Source organism: Citrus sinensis, chromosome 3 (assembly GCF_022201045.2).
Source record: "Citrus sinensis cultivar Valencia sweet orange chromosome 3, DVS_A1.0, whole genome shotgun sequence".
In the NCBI taxonomy this organism is placed as follows: Eukaryota; Viridiplantae; Streptophyta; class Magnoliopsida; order Sapindales; family Rutaceae; genus Citrus; species Citrus sinensis.
Window position 1 is genome coordinate 29,476,949 of NC_068558.1, and position 26,674 is coordinate 29,503,622.

Genomic DNA, 26,674 nt, shown 5'->3' on the forward strand with positions numbered 1-26,674 from the left:
GCTCTTAAGGCTGAAAGCACTTCTCTCAAATGTTGTAGATGTAACTCGTGGCTGGTGCTATATATAAGTATATCATCGAAGTAAACAACCACAAACTTTCCAATGAAAGGGCGAAGAACTTGATTCATGACTCGCATAAAAGTACTCGGAGCATTGGATAAGCCAAACGGCATTACCAACCACTCGTATAACCCTTCGCGAATTTTAAAAGTTGTTTTCCATTCATCTCCAGGTCGTATTCGAATTTGATGGTAGCCACTTTTCAAATCAAGTTTGGTAAAAATTGTTGCTCCACTGAGTTGATCTAACAAGTCATCTAATCGAGGGATTGGAAAACGATATCGAACTGTAATTTTATTGATAGCTCGACTGTCCACGCACATCCTCCAAGAACCATCTTTCTTTGGAGTCAATAAAGCAGGGACCGCACAGGGACTAAGACTTTCACGGATAAATTCCTTTTCTAGTAACTCTTCTACTTGGCGCCTTAATTCCTCATGTTCTGTAGGACTCATACGATAATGAGGTCGATTTGGTAGTGTAGAACCTGGTACCAAATCAATTTGGTGTTGTATATCCCGAAGAGGTGGTAAACCCTGTGGTAGCTCCTTGGGGAACAAATCTTGAAATTCCGCCAGAATAGGTGTCACAGCTTCAGGAATCTTTGAATTACCGTTACTCTCTTTTCCCAATAAAATGTAGATTCTCTTTGTCTCTGCTACAACATCTATAAATTGCTTCTTGCTTAACAAATAATTACCCAAGTCTTGCTGGAGAGTAAACTCCTTGTTAGGTAGGAGAACGATCTTGGTGTTGTTAAACATAAAGTTGTAGGTGTTTCTCTTCCCATCATGCACTACGTTTCGATCATATTGCCAAGGTCTACCCAGTAATAGATGACAAGCATCCATAGCCACAACATCACACCAAATTTTGTCTTTATAAATTGAACCAATGGATAAGGAAACTAAACAACATTTCGATACTGTCACTTGATTCCCCTTCTTCAGCCATGTGAGCTTGTATGGAGTTTGATGAGGTTCTGTCTTTAAATTTAGCTTTGTTATGGCTTCTTCTGAAATGACATTCTCGCAACTGCCGGAGTCTATGACCATACGACATACTTTACCCCCAATTGTGCAAGTAGTCTGAAAGATATTTTGTCGTAGCCACTTGTCTTTGTCTTGACCTTTAGGAGTGAAGAATGCACGGTTCACGATCAACATTGGTCCGCTATCACCATGTCCTTCAACAGATTGAGCGCTACCACTACTATCAAAAGTTGGTTCTACAGCAAACTCTTCAGTTTCTTCCTCCTGATAGTCTTCGCTTTCCTCTGTGCTTACGAATAAGCCTTTACCATATTTTCCTCCCTTTTTACATTCTGTCATTCGGTGCCCATTTTCTCCGCAATTAAAACAGCGTAATCCCGAACCCGAGGATTGGGTTTTGCTGCTTTGACCGATTTCACTAGGCTTACTAGTTTTATTTGGAGGATTTGGAGGAGTGAAAGTACGAAATTGGGAAGTCGGGTTTGAATTATCACGAACAACACTTCGAGCACCCCGAAAGCTTGAGTCATTAGTACGTCGACTAAATTGCTTCTCCAACTGCAAGGCTTGTTGGTGTGCCTCTGAAACAGAGTATGGGTCAAGTAAATTTAATTGGTCTTGAAATTGAGATCGTAGGCCTCCAATATAGCGGGAAACCTGTTGCTCTTCTGTCTCTGTCAAGTCATTGCGTGCCACCAACCAATGGAATTCTGTAGTGTAATCATCCACTGATCGATTACCTTGCCTTAAATTATGTAGCTGTTGGTATAACAGTTTGGCGTAATTATGAGGCAAGAATGCTCCACGCAAGTGCTTCTTGAACTTTTCCCAAGAATCAATCTTCTTTTTGCCTTGCCTAATCCTTGTGAGCTTAGTTTGTTGCCACCAAGCTGCTGCTCTTCCACGAAATCGAGTTGCAGCAAGCGAAACTAGTTTATTTTCAGGAACTTCTTTGTATTCGAAAACTTCCTCAATGGCGTTAATCCAATCCAATAATTCTTCAGGTCGACCACTTCCTTGAAATTCGGGAATGTCAATTCTCAACCCAGATTCCCATCTTCTGTCATCAGTAGACTCAGTTCTAGGTCGACGCCCAGAGAATGGGTTAGCAAAGCTTCCACTTGATTTGTCTTCACGTTCTGGAGTACGATGGCGTTCGTTAAGTAACTCTGCCATTCGTGCCATTTGTGCAGCTAACATATCAATTCTGGCTGTCATATTAGCCAGGGATTCATCTTTCGAAACATCTTCTTGATTGTAAGTTGTAGTATGAGCATCACGAGCTTTTCTTGGAGGCATTTTTTTTTTAAATTCGGGTTTAAAAAGGTAGTGGGGCTAAACTGAAAGTAAATAAAAATTTTAGGCCGAAACTGTAATTAAGCAAAAGTTTTAGATTTCCGATGACAGTAGTCAGAAATCGAGTAAGGATGGGTGGATCTGAAAGATTTTGGGTTGGTAAGTATGATGGTGGTAGTGGTTTGTCTGAAAAAGTTATGTTTTTTTTTTTTTTTTAAGCTAAACGAAAAAAATCAAAAAGGGAAAAAGGAAAGGTTTTGTGGTAGATGAAGTTAGATTGGTGATACCAGGTTTTGCTCTGATACCAAACTGATGCAGCGGAAGTTTAATGTTCAAAATATTCCGTTGATTCTAGAGAATACCGGAACAAAAGAACAACTAAATTCACGTTGATTCAAAAGAATACAGTGAATTTAGGGGTTAAGACTCGTTGATTCCGTAGAATACCAAGAATTAACTGTTCAAATACTCACAAAGAGATTTGAAAATTGAAATATTATTAAACTCAAAATTCTCTCCTTCAAAGGTTACAAGAGGGAGCTATTTATAGTAGTAGTAATTATCCTAATTCATGAAGGAAAAACAAAATCCTAAATTGAAAGGAAAACAAAATTCTAAATTAGAAAGGAATTTAAAAGTCTTAAACTTTAGTTAATAAGGAAACTAATCCTAGTATAATATGGATTCCTACTCTTCATCATCCCTTTTCAGTCCTGATGAATGCAACAGCTAATAACACCATAAGAGTTGATCCTCAAGGGGTCTTTTAGGTAAAGGGATTTTTAAAATACATGAAGTATCTTCGCATTAGGTGCTGGGACTAAGAGGACTTGTCTGGTGGGTGGAGGACAATGTGGCACAAAACCCAACACTTCGAATTAAGTCATCTTTCCACCTGCCATTTTCATCAATTAACTGAGAAGGCTTGAACCTAGGTGAGAAAGGCTTGAATGTACAGAGGAATGTAACACTGCAGTGCACAGAAATAATGAAACTTCCAGCATAACTGTTTCTTTATTTTCATTCACTATTTATATTACATCAATGTATGAAGCTGCGTTATTCTAAAATCTAAAAGTAAAAGGAAGGTTGCCAGGAGATAAATGAAAAGAATCAATTGCTTTCACCTGGTTCAAGAATTAACAACGTTATTGATAGTTGCGTCTCTAGTGGAAGAAATAATTTTGACTAAAGCACGGCATCATTACAACAAATCTGACGACATTTTTCCAAGTACATCAGATAACGATAATTTCTTCAGACATTCAATATATGGCCTACTCTGTTTTTTTGTCTAAAAACTCAAGAAATTCTGGAATTCCTTTGTTCTGACACATCATTCATGCAACAATAAATTATCAAATCTTTTCATGTATAATTTTATTTGGAAAATTTAAAAAAAAATTAGTTATTGGAATAACTAGTTAGGGTGCGTTTGGGATTAAGATGCTGTAGATTTTAAACTGCAGCTGCTGTGGAAAAAAAACTATAATTATGAAACAAAAGTTAGTAATATGTAGTAAATATAAATTTTAAATAATAATTTTAACAAAATTATTAAAGATATAAAAGATTTTTCATGATACAAGTGAAAAAACACATTAATATAGTTTCTAAGTTACAGCAGTTAGTATTTAACAAATACTTTAGTATTGTAGCTTGAAAGCTACAGCTGTCCAACCTCAATCTCAAACGCACCGTTAATTAGATAAACAGAGTTTGCACCATTTTCGTGGTAAAATTCTGTTAATGACAGGCATACAAGTCAATGAAAAGATGAAAATAAATGCCTCGGCGACTCTTTAAATAAATAGAATCAAAACCGTATGTATTGATAGTGAAGGAATCTCAAAATCTGCTCATTAGCTATGAGTCATTTAGGACAAACAAAAATAAGTAACCTTAGTCTTAGAAAACCAATGTTTGAGAATATTAATGGTTACCTGTCCTTCCCAGTCAGAGACATCAGCCGCCTCCTGAAAGCGTCTCTCCACTTTTGCACATTTTCTATATTCATACTGAAAGCTTCTTCGTCTTTGGAAAAAGTGTCTCGAAAACTTCTTGCTTGTTTCCTTTTCACAGTTGGTTCCACCTCACAGAAAATTGGAAACATCATTTGTTGAGGATTACTTCTATTCTTGCATTCAACGATCGGAACAAGTTCACCCAAGCACCAAGTCAAGCAAGCTTAGTTTCTTGAGAAAATATAATAACTGAAATTCTTGATTCTTCAGTCCTAGTGAAATGGATTTTCCTCTGTTACGTTCTTTGTCATTGCTGAGTACGATGATTCCTTTTTTTTTTTTTCAATCCAAAGTAGCATACAATGGTCTGTGAAATTTTGCAGATTTTTTCTCCTCTGAAGCTTAAGAACACATCATATTTCCAATGAGAGAGAAGAACACATCATACACAGCCTTGTGGTAGACTCTAACTCTTCTTATGAACTTTGGAAAAATCTTGAGGAACAATTTGGATCTAAAACTGTGGCTAAGGAAGTACATGTGAAAATGATGTTGAATAATCTTATTCAAGAAGATGAAATCTCTGCAAGAGAGACATGAGAGAATCCAACCTTTGTTGCTTGGAAAAGACAAGACCAGCTGCTGTTAAGCTGGCTCATGTCCTCGATCAGCGTTGAGATAATCAGCCTTGTGGTAGACTCTAACTCTTCTTATAGTTGGAATTTGAGGATCAAGGGAAAAAGATGAAGATCTGGAACTATTTTATTATCACAACAACTCATTACAGAAATGAGCTTAGCTCAGTATTTATAGTAGAATCTAATGCTCGCTAATCACGTCAGTTACAGCTAAGCAATCTAACTACTAAAATAATAATTGCTGATGTAACTAATCTTGAACACAATTAACAAGAGCTAATTTGTTAACTAATTCCAGCCACATCTAATAGCATGGGAATCTCTTCATAACAGTTTTGCCATCTGGAGTTTTCCAGCTTCTCACGTGCACCTTTCACTTTCACTCCTAGACTAGCTACTGGATTTACAGCTGGCTTGATTCCAGCTGGCACTCCAACGTGAGTTGCATGAGGTTCAGCTTCATCAGTTAATTCAACACCCCTTCTCAAACTTAAGTCTTTTGGGAAGACTTTAAGTTTGCTTTTGAAGAAGCTGAACTTGGGATAAGTAAGAGGTTTAGTTAATATATCAGCAACTTGATCATTTGTAGACACAAATGCAATTTCAACTTCTTTCCTTTCGACTTTGTCTCTTACAAAGTGAATGTCTATTTCAATGTGTTTTGTCTTAGAATGCATTACTGGATTTGTAGCTATAGCAGCTGCACTTGTGCTATCACTTAGCAGCAGTGGAGTGTTCTGAAATCTGATGTCCAGTTCTTTAAGAATTGAGTAGATCCAAGTTAATTCTGAACAAGCCAGTGCCATAGCTCTGTATTCTGATTCTGCTGACGATTTGGAAATTATGCTCTGCTTCTTTGAACTCCAGCTGATCAAGTTATCACCTAAGAAAACACAATAGCCACTAGTAGATCTCCTGTCATCAATATCACTTCCCCAGTCTGCATCAGTATATATCACAAGGTCAACAAAATCAGATCTCTTGAAAGTCAAACCATAGTTTATGGTTTCCTTAAGATATCTCAGTACACGTTTACAAGCAATCCAATGAGGTTGTAAAGGATTTGCCATGAATTGACTTAACTTGTTTACAGCATATGCTATTTCGGGCCTTGTTAAGACTGCATATTGTAATCCTCCAATAGCTTTTCTGTATTGAGTTGCATCAGTGAAGACTTCACCCATGTTTTTGCTCAGTTTTTCTGTTGTGGCCAGAGGAGTATCAGTTCCCTTGCATTCTTTCAAATCAAACTTGGCAAGGAGATCTTTTATATACTTTGACTGGGATAATACCAAAGTTTCATCATTTCTAATAACTTCAATACCAAGAAAGAAATTGAGATTTCCCAAATCCTTAAGAGCAAATGTGCTGCTGAGGTTGCTGATAAGCTGTTCTATTTCAGCATTATTATTTCCAGTCACTATTATATCATATACATAAATCAGCAACATGATCATATCATTTCCACTTCTCTTAAAGAATAAGGATGTGTCTGACCTGGTTCTAGTAAACTGCCAAGACTCAAGAACTGATATGAGTTTATCAAACCAAGCTCTTGGTGCTTGCTTCAATCCATAGAGGGCCTTCTTCAGCTTGCATACATAGTTAGGATGTTCTGAATTTTCAAACCCTTCTGGCTGAGGCATGTAAACAGTTTCACTGAGCTCTCCATTGAGAAATGCATTGTTGATATCTACTTGTCTCAGCTTCCAGTTGTTTATAACAGCTAGACTTAGTACAATCCTTATTGTTACTGCTTTAACAACTGGACTGAAGGTTTCTTGGTAATCAACCCCTTCTGTTTGTAGAAACCCCTTAGCTACCAACCGAGCTTTGTATTTGTTGATTGATCCATCTGAATTCTGTTTGACTCGATAAATCCATTTGTTCCCAACAAGCTTTATATTTTGTTCTGGAGGAACTAAGTACCAAGTCTGATTTCTCATCAAGGCATTGAACTCTTCCTGCATTGCTTGTTTCCATTTGTGGTTATTCAAAGCATCAGCTACACTTGAAGGTGTGTCAAGGGACAGGGACTTTTCAGTGTTGTAAACTTTTGGTTTGAATATGCCATTTTTAGCTCGAGTTGTCATAGGATGTGAAGGTCTAGGTTGATGTGTAGGCTGAGATGATTCTGGAATTTGGTTGTTTGGTTCAGAAAGAAAAGAGGTTTGAGTATATTCATGTGTGTTGTTTTCACTTTCATATATTGAATTTATTTGATCAATGTTGTTGTCAGGATTATGTTCATTAGGAAGATTATCTGAGCTAGTTGTGTCATCCAATGAACTTGTACTTGCTGCTGTTGCCTCATGATTTTGGGTTGCTGCAGGAAATGATATTGAAAGGAACTTACTAAATGTGTTTATTAGTTCTGGTGTATGAGTGGACTCAGGGGTCATGAAATTTGAATCATTTTTTAAAGGAAAAGAATCCTCATTGAAGTTAACATGAGCAGCAATATAAATTCTGCCATTTGGATTCAAACACAAGTAACCCTTGTGCAGTTTACTGACACCTAAATTAACACATTTAGAAGTATGAAAATCAAGCTTATGTTTGTTGTATGGCCTTAAGAAAGGGTAACACTCACAACCAAATATCTTGATTTGAGAGTAGCTTGGTTTCTTGGAATAAAGAGCCTCAAAAGGTGTTTTATGATTCAATGTAGGTGTACTGATACGGTTGATAAGATAAGTAGCATTGTAGAATGCTTCCCACCAAAACCTAAGAGGTATATCAGCCTGAGCAAGAAGTTTGAGTCCAGTTTCAACAAGGTGTCTGTGTTTTCTCTCAGCTTTCCCATTTTAGTGGTGTGTATAAGGGCAGGAATATCTTATAGCTATCCCTTCATTTCTGAGGTAAGGTTCAAAAGCTTTGTATTCTCCCCCCATGTCACACTGAATTGTTTTGATTTTCAGCTCTAAACTTTTCTCAATTTGGTTTTTAAAAGCAATGAAGGCTGACAGTGCTTGAGACTTATTAGCTAACCCATAAATCCAGGTGTAGTTTGTTTTGTCATCAATGAAAGCAATATAATATTTGAACCCCTGATTTGAAATGGTTGGTGCTGGACCCCAAAGATCACTATGAATTATCTCAAGGGCAGTAGATGATTTTGATTCACTACTTTTAAAGGATAATCTGTGCATCTTTCCATATTGACAAGCTTTGCAAAAAGACAACTCAGGCATTTTATTCCCAAATGAAATATTACAAGCTGACAGGGTTTTTCTAAGATCAGAAGAATTTGGATGACCTAATCTCATGTGCCAAAGATCAAGAGTTCTGTTGATTCTTTGATATTTACAGCTTGTACAGAGTTCTTTAGAAACAATTGACATCATAGACTCTGGTTTATTTATCTTACAAATAGAAAACAAACTAGAACATGAATTAGAAGACAACATAATAGACTTGACTTGAGAGTGATTTAGAGGCAAGTTCAGCAGCTTGTACAGTCCATCTTTAGCCACACCTTTCATGAGAACAATCTCACTTCTCTTGTCCTTAACAACACAATATGTTTTGTTAAATTCAATACATATATTGTTATCATACAAGAGTTTTGATATGCTGATGAGATTCTTGGTTATTTGTGGTACATAGAGAATGTGGTTTAGTTTAATGTGTTTCTGGATATCAGGTTCAAGTGTGCCAAGCAATGTATAACCAACAGAAACAATTTCAAGCTTAGAGCCATTACCTACTGCAAGCTGATGATTACCTTTGTATTCAGAACTTATGCTTAAGTTGTTGAGATCATTGGTGACATGATCTGTAGCTCCACTGTCAAGATACCAGCCTCCACTTTTAGCTTCTGCACCTTCAGCCACATAAGCACTCCTTTTGTTTCCTGCAAAATTAGGCACATAGTTTTTCTTAAACCTATACCAGCAGGTTACAGCAGTATGATTCTTCCTGGAGCATATCTGACATGGTCCTTTAGGTATTTCTTCATCAGCTGGAGCTTTCCCTTTCATCTTCTCTTGAGTTGGATTAAAGTTTCCACCACCAGAATTAGTTCCATATTGCCTTCCACTCTGATAAGAAGCATTTCCAGAGTTGTTGAAATTCGATTGCCAATTCCTCCTCTGGTTTCCTCTGTAATAAGCAATGTTTGCTTGATAATCTGAACCACTGACAGAGTTCTGATGTTCAATCCTATTTTCTTGACTCAACAGCATGCCATAAACCTCTGATGGAGTTATGCTTTCTGACTTAGCATTGATTGTAGCAACAATTGAGTCATACTCGGGCCCAAGACCAGCAAGTAGACACAATACAAAGTCATCATTACTCATATGATTACCAGCAGCTCTAAGTGCATCTAAATTCATCTTCATCTTAGTATAATACTCATGAACATTTAAAGATCCCTTTCTAGTTGTCTGGATCTGAGTTCTTAAGTGAAGAACTCTTGATCGAGACCTGGCACCAAACTGTCCAGAAAGTGTTTGCCATACCTCTAGAGATGAGCTTGCTCCAACAACTGCACTTAACACTTCTTCACTCAGAGTTGAAAGCAGCCAGCTCATGAGTTGTTGATCAACTTTTCTCTAGATCTGGAACTGTGGATTGACCACGGTGATCACAGTTTGGTCATTATCGACATTTACAACCATTCGGCTTGGAGGATTCTTAGTGTTGTCAATTAGATCTTCCAGTTCGTTTGCATTGATTGTGGCAATAACTTGAGATCGCCATAGCAGGTAATTGTTGTTTGTGAGCTTGATTGGAGTGTTGAAGATCAAAGAGTTAATCGATGAGTTGTTGATTGAGTTTGTGATTGGATTTGCAGTTGAGCTCGAAGCTCGAGTGCTTGTAGTTTGAAATTCATTGCTAGCCATTGTATCAACTAGCTCTGATACCAAGTTGGAATTTGAGGATCAAGGGAAAAAGATGAAGATCTGGAACTGTTTTATTATCACAACAACTCATTACAGAAATGAGCTTAGCTCAGTATTTATAGTAGAATCTAATGCTCGCTAATCACGTCAGTTACAGCTAAGCAATCTAACTACTAAAATAATAATTGCTGATGTAACTAATCTTGAACACAATTAACAAGAGCTAATTTGTTAACTAATTCCAGCCACATCTAACAGCATGGGAATCTCTTCATAACAGTTTTGCCATCTGGAGTTTTCCAGCTTCTCACGTGCACCTTTCACTTTCACTCCTAGACTAGCTACTGGATTTACAGCTGGCTTGATTCCAGCTGGCACTCCAACGTGAGTTGCATGAGGTTCAGCTTCATCAGTTAATTCAACACTTATGAACTTTGGAAAAATCTTGAGGAACAATTTAGATCTAAAACTGTGGCTAAGAAAGAACATTTGAAAATGATGTTGAATAATCTTAAAAAAGGATCCATAACAATGATTGAATATTTTGGCCAACTTAGAGCTGTTACAGATGAACTTGATTTAGCTGGAAGTCCTGTGAGCAATCTAGACTTTATCACTTATTTGATTTCTGCTTTAGGTCAGTCATACTATCCTGTTTTTGTGTTTATTGAAGTTAAGATGATAAAAATGTCTATTAATGAAGCATAGTCTATGCTTTTAACTCAGGAAGCAAGGATTGAAAGCAATTAGCTGAGTGCAAATAAAGAAGCTAAGCTGAACTATGCAGCCAACATAGCTCAGGCTGGACCTAATAATAAGAAACCTAGTGGCCAATCTAATCGTTATCAAGGTTAGTGGAACAAAAATGCTAATTATCTGCGTAATAATGGAGGTAAAGGTGGATATGGCAGAGGTTTTTCTGGACAAGGAAGAGATAATGGAACAATGGTAGATGCTGGAATAATAGAATGACTTGGAATGGTGGAATGTTAGGACCTTTTCGTGGAAGAGGAGGTTATAATAGTTCTAGTAATAATAATAGTGGCTTTGGTAAACATGTTGTATTTAACAATAAGAAATGTGTGATTAACTTTTCTATTTCTGCTGTAATCTATCAAATCTGCTTTAAGCCAAAATATATAACTGGTGAGTGTAGAAATAAATACAACAAAGAATTTGTTCCCTCTTATCCTCCACCAAGCTACAATCTTTATCAAACCTCAACTCCAAGGGCTACTTAGCTCACAACATGTAAAGATGAAATGGCTGATCAGGGATGGTACTTAGACAGTAGTGCCACTTATCATCTCACCAACAATCTTCAAAACTTGAATCATGCCATCGAATACTCGGGTAATCAACTCTTGCATGTTGGTAATGGTGAAGGATTGAAAATTCCACACATAGGATATACAGGTTTCAAATATCCTGTAATTCTCTGCTGTATCTAAATGATATATCGTGTGTACCCACCATAACCAAAAATCTCATAAGCATTTATAAACTGTTAGCAAACAATAACATAACTATTGAAGTTGTTATCAATCTTTGTTTTATTAAGGACAAGAAGGAGGTTGTGCATCTGGCTCAAGGGATTGCTGGAGATGGATTGTATCAGTTGCCATCAAACTGCTATCAAAGAATGATTTTCTATCTAGTTCATGTTGTCTGGCCTCTGTGCCTAGTTCAATGCTTTCTGTTATCAATAATTCAGATACTGCTGATAATAAACCCTGTCCTAAGCTTGTTTCTAATATTTTCAATGCTTAATGTCATGTAAACACTACTCATTCAATTGTTTCTGGTACTTTGTTACATCAAAGACTTGGTCATCCAAGAAAGCATGTTCTGAAATGTATCTTGCTTCATTTGTCTCTTATTTCTTCTATAACATTACCTGATTTTTGTGATGTCTGTCAAAGCAGAAAATTACATCAACTTTATTTTTATTTTCTGGGAATAAAGACCTCAACACCTTTAGAACTTGTTCTCATTGACCTTTTGTGACCAGCTCCTATGTCGTCTTATTTGCATTGTTATAGATACTATGTAAGCTTTGTGGATGATTATTCTAGTTACTATTGGTTATTTCCTTTAATCCTCAAGTTTAATGCCTTTGAAACATTAAAAAATTTCAAAGCCTTGGTTTGAAAAACAGTTTGATCTTCCTCTGAAAGCACTTCAATCAAATTAGGGGTGAATATTGAAATTTTGAAACCTATCTTCAGAGAGAAGGCATATTTTGCAGACATAATTGCCCTTATATCGCCACCAAAATGGAGTGGTAGGAAGAAAATATAGTCATGTTGTAGAAACTGGGTAAACCTTAGTTGCAAAAGAACAAATGCCTTTTTCTTCTAGTGGGAAGCTTTCCATACTGCATCATTCCTTATCAATAGGCTGCCAACAACTATTTTAAACAATACATTATCCTTTGAAAAACTATATGGCAAAAAACCAGATTACCAATTCTCTAAAACATTTGGCTGCTTATTCTTTCCTTCGTTTAGACCTTACAATAAACACAAATTCGACTTTTATTCACAAAAGTGCCTAATGATAGGTTATAGTCCCATTCATAAAAGTTATAAATGCTTAACTTCTACTGGAAAATGCATATTGCAAGGCATGCACAATTTAATGAATCTGAGTTCCTGTTCAGTCACTTTTTTCTTTCTCTTTCTGATCACTCTCCATCTACGGCTTCACAATCTTGTAATCCTTTTACTACTTTTCCTAATATATCAATCATTCAAGATAGCGATGCTGCATACCTCTCTATAAATACTCTTGTTTCAGGTGCAGGCTTTGATTCAGATGCCTTACACTCAGTTTTTGCTCACAACCTCCTAAATGCATCACCTATTCAACACTTCTCAAATGCCTCTTCTCCAACATCCCGTCATCCTCCACCACACTAATACCTCAACCAGTTCAAAATGCTCATCCAATGGTCACAAGATCTAAGGTTAGTCTATTCAAGCCTAAATTACATCTAGCTGTTTATCAAGAACTTAAAACAGCCTCTGTTAAATTAGTTTTACATGACCCCAAATGGAGACAAGTAATGCAGGCAGAGTTTGATGCTTTACGAGACAATAATATCTGGGTTTTAATTCATAAAGAAACTGCACAAAAGGTTGTTGGAAATAAATAAGTGTTGAGAGTCAAATATAACCTTAATAGCAGCATATCAAAGTACAAAGTTAAACTTATTGCAAAAGGTTTTCATGAGACCTGAGGTGTGGATTTCTTTCAAACATCTAGTCCAGTAATTAAGCCTTGCACAATTAGAGTCATTTTAGCAGTCACGTATAACTAGTCCATTAGACAGATTGATGTCAATAATGCATTTCTTAATGGAATTCTTAGCAAAGATGTGTATATGACTCAACCAGAGGGATTTCTTCATCCTCACTATCCTTCTCATGTTTACAAAATTAAAAGGATCTTTATGGAGTTAAACAAGCACCAAGAGCTTAGTATGATAGGCTGAAAAACTCTATGTTACAATGGGGTTTTCGTGCTTCCAGATCAGACACTTTACTATTTATTTAGCATATGGAAAAGGCATTGGTTGTGGTTCGTTTATATGTTGATGATATATTGGTCACTAGTTCAAATATTAAACTTGTTGGGAAGTTATTCAACAACTGGGGTTAGAAAATACTTTGAAAAATCTTGGAGAATTCAACTATTTTCTTAGCCTTGAGGTTACACCTTCTAATAAAGGACTCCATCTCTCTCAGACAAAGTATATTAGAGACTTACTTAAGAAGGCACAAATGCTAGAAAGCAAAGGTTGTCAAACTTCTAAGAGTTCAATTGAAAGATTAGTTAAAGACAGATGTGCTGCCTTTGAGAATCCTACTCTATACAAAAGCATAGTTGACTCTTTGCAATATATAACCTTGGCCAGACTTAAAATAGCATTTTCTATTAATAAGCTGTCTTTTTCTTGATGCACTTTCTGTATTTCATTGGCAAGCCTGCAAATGATTTTTGAGATATTTTCAGTATACAGCCAGCTATGGGTTACAATTTTACAGCATCGGAGATTTGATAATTACAACCTTTTTATATGCAAATCAGGGATTAGATTTGGATGATAGAAAGTCAGTTGGAGGTTACTGTGTTTACTTAGAAAACAATCTAATATCATGGTCATCAAAGAAGCATCAATTATTCCAAGAAGCACAGCAAAGTCTGAATATGGCGCTTTGGCTTCAACTGCTTCCAAAGTACTCTAGATCACTTGCTCAAAGAATTGCAAGTGAAACTGCTGCATATTCCAAAACTTACTTGTGACAGCAAAAATGCAGAAGCATTAGCATGTAATCCAAAGTATCATTCCAAGACTAAGCATATTGAACTTAACCTGCATTTTGGTCGAGAACATATTTAAGTACAGAAGTTTGAAATGATTGAAACAGCATACTTACAAGTTGTTGGGACCTAGATGTATGTAATGGTTTGCACTAGAGTAGATATAGCTTACGCAATAAGTGTAGTAAGCAGATTCATGGGTAATCCTGGTAAGGTACATTGGGATGCTGTGAAGTGGATTATAAGGTAATTGAGAGGTACTTCTAGCTATGGTTTAACATATGGGAGATCTAAACCAGAAGTTAGTGCAATCAGAGGTTATGTAGACTCTGATTTTGCTGGAGACTTGGATAGAAGGAAGTTAATTTCTAGGTACTTTTTCATGCTGGATGTGTTTTGTTCCCGAGGCTTGTTCTTCAGGTCGGCATTCTGACCCCACCAGTCTTGGACCAAATTCAGCCACGGCTCTGTATAAAATTTTCAACCCTGTCACGGTAAGCAAATTAGGCATGTTATTGTTATTAAGGAATAAACTTTTTAGACTAGCTTTATAATCCTGCACTTTCAGTAGCTAAAAGGAATTTTTACAGCTATGATTCTCACCATAAAATCTTATTATTTAATTTTTTTATCTTAGTGAACGGAAAAGCTAGAATGGACTGCCACTTAGAATTGGCTGAATACTTTTTGACTAATTTTCTTTGTCATCAAAAAGCAAGATTGATTTCAGCTAACGTCGATTGTTGAACCAATCTTTTTTTTTTTTTTTTTTTTCTTTCCAGGGTCCATGTGAAAACCGATAGATAAAAGCATGTATGTCCAGGTGTGATAACAAAAGCAAGCCATCATGAAGAGTCAACGCAAGTCGCTGTTGATTGCAGCGGCTTTGATGTTCTATTAGTTGCTGTACTCGGTGACTCATCTTGTAGTCAAGATCAAGCAGTTGAAACAGAGGATTGAGAGGCTCAAGAATAAGAATATGATAAATAGGTAAAGCCGCCTAATTTTAATTCCTCTAATTTAATAGTGACCATTAAATTAACAACCCAGATCCAAGGTCCAATTTTTTGAAGTTACAGCAACTAAAATTTTATTATATTTTACTTCAATATATATCTCACATCCTGGAAAAATTGATTATGATCGAGATAATACAATGCCTTATTAGGGGGGAAAAAAAAGAAAGAAAGAAAAAAACAGTGGATACGTATTCCCGTGAGGAAAAAAAGACATGGTTCCGTAGGATTATTATACTAGCTAGCAATAAATTAATTTTAGAGAAGAAAAAATTGCACTTATGTGATTGTTCGACAACTCAGCTGGTCACAAATTGAAGACCAGTGAAGCTGCCAAACTATCAACACTCCAACAAGTTTACTTCGAGTCTCCATCAAGGAACAAAATGACAATCTTCGTCACAACTGCTTGCATTAATTTTATTGGTGCACAATTTACTTTTGTCAAGCAAATTGTTGTACCTTTTACAAAATTTACGAAGATTATATGATCGGCCATCATTTTCAACGCATACAACAACTCCATTCCCCACAAATAATGAGGTCATTCACATGTAATCATAACTCGGCCATCACGTTGTGGGCAGAAACATGAAAATAATTAAGGTCACTTTCTAGCCAAGACTTGCTTTTGGTTTTGTAATACAATCATACAACAACAGAGCTGTGGAGATAGAAATTGTGTGAAGCAAAACTGAGGTTTGTCAATTAAAAGTGAAGCTATACATATAACTCTCGGTGTCTCATCTTGTAAGTATTTTAATATCGCCTATTGCTAAAAAGAATGCTGGTGCTCTTGTATTCAACCCTTAACTTGCTGGAGTATTTCATTTTTTTTTTCATCTTATCCTTTAATTAGGATTTCTAGTATATCTCTTGGGACCAATTATTTATGAGGCTTAGTCTACCTCTACTCAATTCACTTGAAAATATCAAGCTAAAACCATTAATATTTGAATCTGATCGTGAAAACCCTATGGACCAACCATCTCTACTTGCTATTGTTTGACCTATTTGCATTTGAGGCATTAGGTGGAAAAAAACATAGGTGATAATACCAATTATGAGTTAGGCCAATCATACTTTCGGAAAATGTGTTCAAAATGGCCATTCCAACTAAAGCATACCATACTTGTGAAATTTTTAACAAATATTTTGGATTCCTAAAAGAAAGATTTTAAATCTTCTTGATTTTAATAATGAGATTTTCCCATTCTCAGTGTATTGTTTAATATACTCCTAGACATTGTGGAGCATGCCATATGTTTGTCCTTACAATATATTGCATATACAAGTTAGTTTAATATACGCCTGCAACATGTTTAACTGAGTAGCTCAGAGAAACTTGGTTTAGCACATATAGCATCTTTCTTTCTTGATATGTTGATAAAGCCCTATCTAAAGAATCGAATCATCCATGTTTTATTTCTAATTGCTTCATTCCTTCTATCTTTGGAATTGGATGTCCTATAAAGCACTTTCCATTCAATACAGTTACATCATGTGTGTGGACTGTGGTGATGCAAAGAATGATCAGTGTTCTTGGTTGGCATTGAGTTCTTTGATGGTGAAGTTGTAATTTTATAGGGGATACTCTAGTTAAATTTTAGTTTTATTCATATTTTCTAATTATTGTTACTATTATTGTTGTTATTATTATTATAAGTCAACAAAATAAATTGTTACTGATTGCTAGATCTAGTTCTACTAAGTATAAAAATAATATATAGTTTTTTTAATGTGTATATCTTGAATGCAGGATTACTTACAATAAACTTAAGCACGTACAGTGGTCAAAACTAAATAATCAGAGCAAATAATCAAAGCACGTACATAATAGAAGGCTTCATTTCAATTATCGAAATTAAGAATCTGCAGAAGCAATAACCGTGTGTTTGATGATGGTGCTGCTACTATATATCAGTTTATAAATTACTTGTAGTTGGTTAGCAATGTAATAAATTTTCAACAATGTAATAATTTTTAAACAGTTCAATGCAATGTAATACTTTTCATATTGTAGGAAGTATATTTCAATTCAAATGCCAAATGCAAATTTTCAATCTCTATTATGTTGTTTTCTTTCTTTTTTTTTAATTTTTCTCATAAACATTGATACCATAGTATCGTTATATTTGTTATGCTCTTGTACCAATATTTGTTTGATACCATAGTCTCGTTATTGATGTGATGTTCGATCATCAACATTTTTTTGATACTATGGTGACATAGATTTCCTGACACAAAAAATGTGTCAGAAAATTTTTTGCATCGTGATCAATGACACTAAACTCGGTGTTAGTAAAAACCATTACTGATATGGAAATAGTATCAGAGAAGACCATTTTTTTATTAGTGCACATAATTTTTGGTGTTCCTGCGTGATTCTGTTTTCTCACTATTTTTTAATTTCACTTTAATTGTGTATCTGTTTCACCCATCAATTTTCCAATAGTACCCACTTGGGCATTTTATCAAACATGTTCGGGGCATAGGAATCATTAAATAATTCCCCAACAATACCTCTCTTGAACTCGGTCTGCAATTCAATAACATATATAAGTTGAGATCCATAATCTAGATATTTGTCCTTTATCCTTCCAATGCGTGGCTTTTCAAATTCTTGCTGAATTCCTCAGTGTGTTTATCAAGCTTTGCCAATATTGGGCCTGTTCCAGCATTCGGCCACTAATAACTGTTGAGAAATCAGTAGGCACAAAATTGAACTGGGCAACCAAATGAATTGATGTTGAGTACGCCCGCCGAAAGAATGATGCCATTAACACCCTTTATTATCCTTATAAAACCCCACTTTAAATAAAACATTTAAAATTAAATATGAATCTAAGTAATCCGTAAATCACATGCATTCATAATCTATCCATTTTTTTCCCTACCTGTCACTGGCCATCTAAATGAAATTAATTTGCATAAATTTAGAATAATTTATTGTTCTTTCTTTATTTCTTATTGATTAAACATTCTGGTACAAAATTTCTTTCAAATTTTAACTTAAAATCATCACCCATGAAACTTTTCAATTCGTATTAGGATAGATAACAAGATTGTAAAAGGAAAGAAAATACTGCTTTAAATTCAAAAGTAAGAAAATAATATTAAAAATTAGAAGAGTTTTCCAAGGAAAAAGGTGAATCTTTTGGAACTAAAATTGAGAATAACTGAAAAAAGTGTTTTATGAAAAGATTGGTGAAATGGGTTCTCTTCCTCAAGTTCTCTGTCATCCTTAAATACGTAAATTCCTTTTCCATTTGAGGCAGCGTATAGATGACTTGCAAAGCTTTTACAAATATCTTCTTCTCTAAAGCTTAAGAAGGCATCGTATGTCCAATAAGAGTCATTTTTTTAAAGGAATTTAGATCTATTGCAAATAAATGGAGGCAATTAAAATCCTAAAATTAACAATTTAATTAATTTTTAAAAATACTGCTAATTGTTACTATTCACAATTATTGTTTATCGGTACTGTTCAAGCTTATTATCATCTGCATCAAAAATATTGTTTTCCAAAAACACAATAAATTACAGAGATTAAATGACACGAAGATTTTTACGTGGTTTGAATTAATTAATCCTACTTCTACGAGGCCACACCCAAATGAAAAGTAATTCACTAACTTGTTACAACCTATGGATTTACGAAACTTAAGACTCTCACTTATAGTTTATCACCATACAGCTTACTCAACCTTAGACTAAACATACTTCTCTTGAATAATTACTACCCCTCTTAATCCACGATTCTCAAGACACTTCGCAAAGTGATCAATAGCAATTCTTCAATTTCTAGTTATCTAAGATCCATATAGATTCTCTACAGAGATGAAATGAAGATAAGAAAACAAATCAACATGACATTATGTGCCAAATCCGGATTCTCTAGGAGGCCGAATTTAGCTTTTTTGCTTTATATTCTATGTTGCATACTTGCATATCTTCAATTGTGAAATACCTTTCTTTATATAGACACTAGGGTTTCACAAAAATTGCAAGTCTTAAAAGATTTGATTCTTTCTAAATAAGAGTTTCTTTCCTCTTATAATTCTTATTAATCTTAATAGGAATAAATCTAATTTTCTTGTCTTCCTATCTCCTAAGAAATATCTAGAGCATTTAATAAACTTCTTGTTTGAACCAATTTCTTACTCTAAATAGATTTCATGCACCAATTATAGAATTCCATCATTAATTGACTTGCTAAATTAGACATATAATTAAATTAGGAAATAAATATTCCTAATAAATTGGAATTTCACTAAATTTTATTTAATGTAATACAAATTGTAATAAAAAATTGTATGATATTTTATTTATAACTATTTAATTTATTAATAAAAAAATACCATTGGCCACCACCAAGGCACCAATCATGTTTGATCAATTTCCGTAATTATCTCTCCGAAACCAATCACGATTTATAAATTCCCGCAATTATCTCTGTATAGAGGGTATAAATTGTCATTAGGTCATATTTATTACGATTACTAATTAGCCCTGACTGCATTCGATCTGGAGTGCCACTAAGGGTTTTACAGTGGTGGATCTTGCTCAGGATTATTACTTGGTCCGGTTTTCTAATGAGAGAGACGTGGAGTACGCTCTAACGGAGGGTCCATGGACAGTCATGGGGCAATATTTAATTGTCCAGCAATGGTCACCATCTTTTGATGTTGCAACTAATAAGATTGAGAAGATTGTGGCTTGGATCCGTCTTGCTGAGATGAATATACACTTCTATCATAAGAATATTATCAGACGTTTGGGAGAAATTGTCTGCCCTGTTGTAAAGATGGATCACAAGATGGTGGAAGCGCAATGAGGGAAGTTCGCTTGAATCGCGGTTGAGATTGATCTTAACAAACCATTAATATCTCAGTTTAACTTTGAGGGTAAAATTCAACAGGTGGAGTATGAGTATTTGCCTACAATCTGCTTTGTCTGTGGTAAGGTTGGTCATTACAAAGATGCTTGTCCGGATAGTGCTAAAGTTGTTCCTCAAGAGAAAGTGCTTCCAATCCCTCCCATGGTAGCGGAAACACAGGCGACTGTTGAGACGGAGTTAGCTGGCCGAAGTGAGGCAAAATTTGGGTCATGGATGGTGGTGGCTCGAAAACCTCGGGCCATTAAGCTTAATGCAAAAGCTATCTCGAAGAATATGGTAACAGGGCACTAGCACCTTATTTTTCAAGATTCTCGATTTGGAATTTTAGATTCTGTCAACGAGGAGGAGTCTATCCTTGATTTTACGACAAAAGTGGTAAGCCCTAACCATGATGAAGTCATGCCTGCTTCAACAAGTATCTAGTCTTTGGCGCTTCGAACTAGATATCCCAAAAAGAAAAACCACAGCCATCCTTATAGGAAAATCCCTACATGATTGGACTCTTCACCCTTGTTTCTAGAGAATCATATTTCTAATGAAGAAAATACCAACACTAATATCCAGATTCTTTCCAGAAGTTCAATCCCTAAGTCCAGGCCTAATAGTGTCCTCATTGCCATGCAAGGCATGCTTGCTCAAATTGGTAACTCGAGTACCAACCCCAATGGTATCCCTACTGTCATGCATGGCATGCATGAACACTTTAATGACCCCAATACTACTTTCCCACACAAACCGCATGCTACCCAATCTCCCATGCAAGACATGCATGCTATTCCTAGCTCCAGAATTCCCATGCACGTCCCCACATCCTTAAACCCCCTTCATCATAGTGTTGTGTCCTTTCCTAAAATTCCTAAGCCTCCTAATCTAGATAAAGCCCTTTCCTCCTCTAGAACTACCTGAGGTATTTCCCTAGCGGAGGGGCATGATAATTATCTAGATGGGGACCCACCTGACAACTTTGTTATTGAAGGTGAAAACCATTTCAGGGATATGGACGGGGCTCAAAGTTTTCATAGTGCAAATGGAAAAGAGGTGTGTGTATCAGATGAAGATGATTTGGTTATGGCTGAGTCGGCTATGGATATGGGAGCTGAGTTAGTGGGGTTGTCTTAGTGAAGACCTTTATTCTTTAAATTATTTTTATATGTATACAAATCATGTTTTGGAATACCCAGGGTGCCGCATCACCTTTATTTCACCATACCTTTTCTATGATGGTGAAGAATTACAAGCCCTCACCTCAAATCAATGGCCTAAAAGTCGATACTTTTATTAAAAAAAAGTGGGTTCAATAAATCTCATCGTGTGGAGGCTGAAGGTTTCAGGTGGTATTTGGATCTTGTGGAAGGATATTTTCGATGTAGAAATTATTTGGAATCATAATCAATTTATTCACCTACGGGTTTCACATAATAACCATCTGGTTTCCTGGATTACTGATATTTACGGCAGCCCTATCTCTAGCATCCGAAAATCCCTTTGGAGCGCTTTGGAGTTATTGGCCTCGTCGGTTCAGGGCCCCTGGCTTTTAGGGGGAGATTTCAATACCATTTTACATGACTCTGAGAAGAAAGGGGGTTCCCCGAATGGGTTGGGAGCTTGTAGGCTGTATCAAGCTTGGTTCCACTCTCAGGGAATGTATGATCTTCACTTCCATGGGCCGCAGTTTACGTGGTCAAGAGGTACTCTCTTCAAACGCTTGGATAGAGTTATTTGTAATAATTATTGGGTTCAACGTTTTGCAGACTACACTGTCCTTCATTTACCAAAATTATCTTTGGACCATCGTCTTATTCTAGTTAAATGTGAGAATTGTTCTTCTAACGTCTCCCATGACCGTCCTTTTCGTTTTCAAGTTGTGTGGCTTACGAATAATAAGTTTAGTTAGTTTGGTAATGAAGCGTGGAATAAGAAGCTTACTTACAATGATACTGCCAAAAGCTTCACGCTCAATGCTTTGGAGTGGAATAGGCACATGTTTGGGAATATTTTCTGGAGGAAGAAAAGGTTGTTGGCTAGGTTGGGTGGTATTCAGCGGGGTGATAACTTTAGGAAATGAGAGTTATTACATCAATTCTAGGCTTGAATCAAGAACATTTAGAGAATAAATAAGGTGTTTTTTTATTACATTTTGGTTACATTTTGCATAAATATTCATTTTAGTTGAGTCTTAATAAGTTTTGCTTGAATCAAAGTAATTTGTGCTAAAAACAGGTGCATAATTGTAGGTTTTCATAAAGTCTAAATTCATGAGGAGATGTTGAGACATTAGAAGAGTAAGAGGAGGAAAGAAGATGGCCACAAAAGAAGTAAAGCACAATCGGGAATAATGCAGTGTTGTTGTGGATGTTAGAGCAACTAGTGCTGTAGTAATTTGGGAGCAATGCATGAGAAAACTTAGGCGCGGATCAGCCACAAAATCGCAATCTGCATGTTTCCTAATTTAACGCATGCACGCTCATGAGCTTTCGTTTACCTTAATTTGCAATATAAAAGGGAGGCGTGCACCACATAGAAAGGCGGCAAGGAATTATCATCAGAATAATTACAAAGGGAAGAAGAAAAAGATCAGAATTGGAGAGTGTTGTTCGGCAACATTGAAGAATCGTGCAGAATTATTTGTCTTTCACCGTGCTCAACTTATATTTCTCTTCTTCCTTTAATTGTTTTGATGTATTCAGTTATCAATATATTTATGTTTACTTTTCTCACTCAGAATATGAACTAAATTTACTTGTAGTTGAGTGACAAACAATCCAATGGGTTCTTGACTGTTCTTATATATTGTCATGGCATTGCTGTAGCACTTTACTCTAGTAGTTTTTATGAATATAACTGTTATTTCGATTGACCACCCATTTAATAGTTTCAGTTAAGATAGAGCAGCAAAAGGGCATGTCTTAGCGGATATTATTAGAGTATTACTTGATCTTAAGTCAAGTTTCTTGGATTAAGTTATCTTAAATTCCATAAGGGCAATACTTGAAGTTAAGATTTATGACACACTAGACATAAGTGTTTACCTTGTAGGGTGGAAAGGCTAAAGATCATAATGTCATACCATAGGTAGATTAGAAACTGATCATTGTTAATAGATTTAAAGGTATGAGACTTCCAATATGCGATAGCTGAGAATGCAGATAAACTATGCCCAGTGCTGCGGCAATGGTCATAACAACTGGTGCTAACTTGATGAAAAACAGTCAATGCCTAAGGAGAGTTTGATCATTCAACTACCATAATCTCAATTGAATCTTAAACACACTTAACCTAGTTTATTTCATTACGGTATTGTTTTATTTAATTCATGTTTCAATCATTGATTACGATAGAAATTACTTGACAATTGTTTGCTTCGGTCTTAAGTTGAGTTGCATTATTGTGATTGCTTTAGCATTTCAAGTAACATCAATCTATGTGGAGACGATTTTGAATACTTATCACTTTATTACTTGTTGTATATACTTGCACATTGGCATTGGTAGTAATTGCTTATAAAAATAACCAATAAGGGCCTTAGAGGATTACTATTCCCACGGGCTGATTGATCTTAAAAAAAAGCTTAGAGCTAAGCTGGAGGAGGTTTTGAGCCAGGAAGAAATTATTTGGCTTCAAAAATCTCGCCAAGATTGGTTGTCTTGGGGACCGAAATACCATATATTTTCATCAAAAAACTGCTTCTAGAAGGTGTCGTAACAACATTGCTGTTGTTCAAGATGACTCGAGAGGTTGGATCTATGAAAAAGAGAATATTAAGGAATACGCTATTTAGAACTTTTCCTTGCTCTACTCTTGCGAGCATCGAGATTTTCGGCCGTACCCTCATTCGAGTTGCTTCCCTGTTATTGATGATGCCTTACTTTTCATGCTTCGGAATCCATTTGAAGACGAGGAAATAAAAAACACTGTCTTTGGTATGCATCCTCTTAAAGCCCCTAGCCCTAATGGCTTCCACGCTATTTTTTATCACACTCAATAGGCTACGATTGGTCCTTCATTCTGTAAGCTAGTTCAGGATGTCTTCAAAAATGAGTGTATTACTGGTGATTTGAATTCCACTCTTTTGGTCCTTATTCCCAAGATTGAGAACCCCACTTCTTTGAAGATGTATCGCCCTATTTCCCAATGTAATGTGGCTTACAAAACAATTACTAAAGTCATTACTTATAGACTCCAGACGATTTTACCTCAGTTGATTTCTCCTCATCAAACTAGTTTTATCCCGGGAAGGCATATTACTGAAAACATTGTGATAGCTCAAGAGGTGGTGCATTCTATACGTAGAAAGTCTGGCAATAGGGGTTTTATGGCCATAAAGGTTGACTTGGAGAAGGCCTATGATAGACTTTGTTGGGATTTTATCAATGAAACTCTTTGTGAAGCTCGTATTCCGCTGGACCTTATTCAAGTGATTATGGCTTGTATAACTTCTGCCTTTATGTGGGTTCTCTGGAATGGGGAAAATACAGAGTCTTTTAAGCCTTCTAGAGGGGTCCATCAGGGAGATCCTTTATCCCCTTATCTCTTTGTGTTTTGTATTGAGAGACTCAGTCATGGGATTTTTAATGTTGGTGGTACGGGAAAATGGCGTTCTATTACTCTGTCTCGAAATGGTGTCCCTTTGTCCCACCTCTTTTTTGCTGATGATCCTCTTTTGTTTGCTGAAGCCTTTGTTGAGCAAGCTAGTGTTATTTTGTCTGTGTTGGACTCCTTCTGTTACAATTCTGGTTCGAAAGTTAATAAGTCCAAAACATTAATTCACTTTTCCAAGAATGTAGGTGATAGTGAGGCTAGTACTATTTCGGGAATGCTTGGTTACTCGATTTCCAACGACCTTGGCAACTATCTGGAGTTCCTCTGCATCATTCTAGAGTTTCAAGTGGTATGTATCAGGAGATTATTGAAAAAGTTAAAAGGAGGCTTTCGAGCTGGACGGCTTCTTACTTATCTCTGGCAGGTCGTATTGTGTTGGCTCAGTCAGTCCTCCAAGCCATCCTCATATATGTGATGCAAACAATCAAGCTTCCTAGTGGAGTGCGTGACAGAATTGACAGAGTTTGTAGACGTTTTATTTGGAGTGGTGTCTCTCCGCAGCAGAAGCTCAGTATGATTAGTTGACGGAATGTTTGCAAGCCCAAATCTATTGGTGGCCTTGGTTTTAAATCTTTATCTATGATGAATAAAGCGTTACATATGAAGCTTGCTTGGGGTTTGATCTCCTCTCCCGAAAGTCTTTGGGTTAAAGTCCTAAGAACGAAGTATGGGATTGCTAATAACACCCTTCCTGAAACTTTGCACACTCGCTATGGTTCTCACCTTTGGAAGTCTATTGGCACGGTTTGGAGTGAAGTTCTTACTAGTCGAAGGTGGTGTTTAGACAATGGTGATTCTGTTTGGTTTTGGTGGGACCTTTGGGTTACGAAGGATTTACCGCTGGCGGCCTATGCCATGGATAATATTCCTGTTCATATCCTTGATTGTAAAGTGTCGGCTTTTATAAAGAATGATGGTTCTTGGTGGTGGGATCAGTTTGAGCATTTACTTCCCAATAATATCATTCTTCAAATTACGGATGTGCTTCCTCCTTCTCCTATGCATGGTTTGGACACTTGTTTTTGGGCTCACTCTAGAACAGGGTTGTTCACCACTAAATTGGCTTATTTGATGCTCACTGGATCAAGTTCGGTTATTGAGGATTACCGTTGGAGGTTTGTTTGGAGGTGGAAAGGTCCCCAAGGTGTGCGTATCTTTCTTTGGCAAGCTTTATAGGATCGTTTGAAGACCAAAATTGAATTGGCTCGGTGTCATATTCCCATTTCAGAGGCTTGTGATCGTTGTGGAGCTTCAGTCGAGGATACTCTCCATGTTCTTCGTGATTGTGTGGCTGCCAAGACTTTTTGGCTCAAAGTTGTCCCTTTGGAGAAGCGGCAATCTTTCTTTAACTCCAACCTCTCGACTTGGTTGTGGGAATGTAGAGGACGTGAGTAGAAGTCAGAATATTTCCAACTGGTCGGTTTTCTTTGGTATTGGAGTTTGGAGGATTTGGTTCTGGCGGAACCAATTTGTTTTTAACAAGACTTCTATGGATCCTATGGCGTTATTGGTGGATGTTTCTCTGCGTGCCGAGGAGATGAGCAAGATTCACAACCATTGTTTGGTCACAGGAAGGTTAAAGATTGATAAGTGGATTCGGTGGCACCCTCCCGAGTGGCCTAGGTGCACTTTGAATACTAATGGGGCTCATAAGGCCAATGGTATTTCTACTGCTGGTGGTTTGCTTCGCCATTATTTGGGTCATTGGTTGACTGGTTTTGGGTTGATGCTTAGTTCCAGTTCTGTTACAATGGCTGAGCTTAGAGGCATTTATCAAGGGCTTATCCTTGCTTGGAATATTTGCACTAGAATATAGAATGGTACGACCATTTTCCCCATGCCAATTCCAAATTTTATAAGATTTTACAAAACTGTATCAATAAAGATGTTTAGTTACAATCGTGGGTGCGCGAAATGCTAAATTCCTATATTTATAACACGGACCTCTAGTGACGCGAGCATCTTCGACATTTTTAATAGCAAAATTCACAAATTCAACAACGCTTTTTCATACTCATGTGACATTCTACTAC

General features: G+C 36.4%; 1 protein-coding gene and 1 long non-coding RNA gene across 2 annotated transcripts; both read left to right on the forward strand.

The window, feature by feature from the left end:
• Positions 1-15,787: 15,787 nt before the first annotated feature.
• LOC127901288 (uncharacterized) lies at positions 15,788-17,207 on the forward strand. The gene is made up of 2 exons (XR_008053446.1): positions 15,788-15,892; positions 16,902-17,207. It is a non-coding gene; the product is annotated as an uncharacterized LOC127901288 (long non-coding RNA).
• Positions 17,208-21,634: 4,427 nt separating this feature from the next.
• Positions 21,635-26,457, forward strand: LOC127900704 (uncharacterized). The gene is made up of 5 exons (XM_052435906.1): positions 21,635-21,730; positions 24,028-24,930; positions 25,026-25,103; positions 25,248-25,787; positions 25,870-26,457. Exons 1-5 carry the CDS (start codon positions 21,635-21,637, stop codon positions 26,455-26,457), a joined length of 2,205 nt encoding a protein of 734 aa, XP_052291866.1.
• The last annotated feature ends 217 nt before the right edge of the window (positions 26,458-26,674 follow it).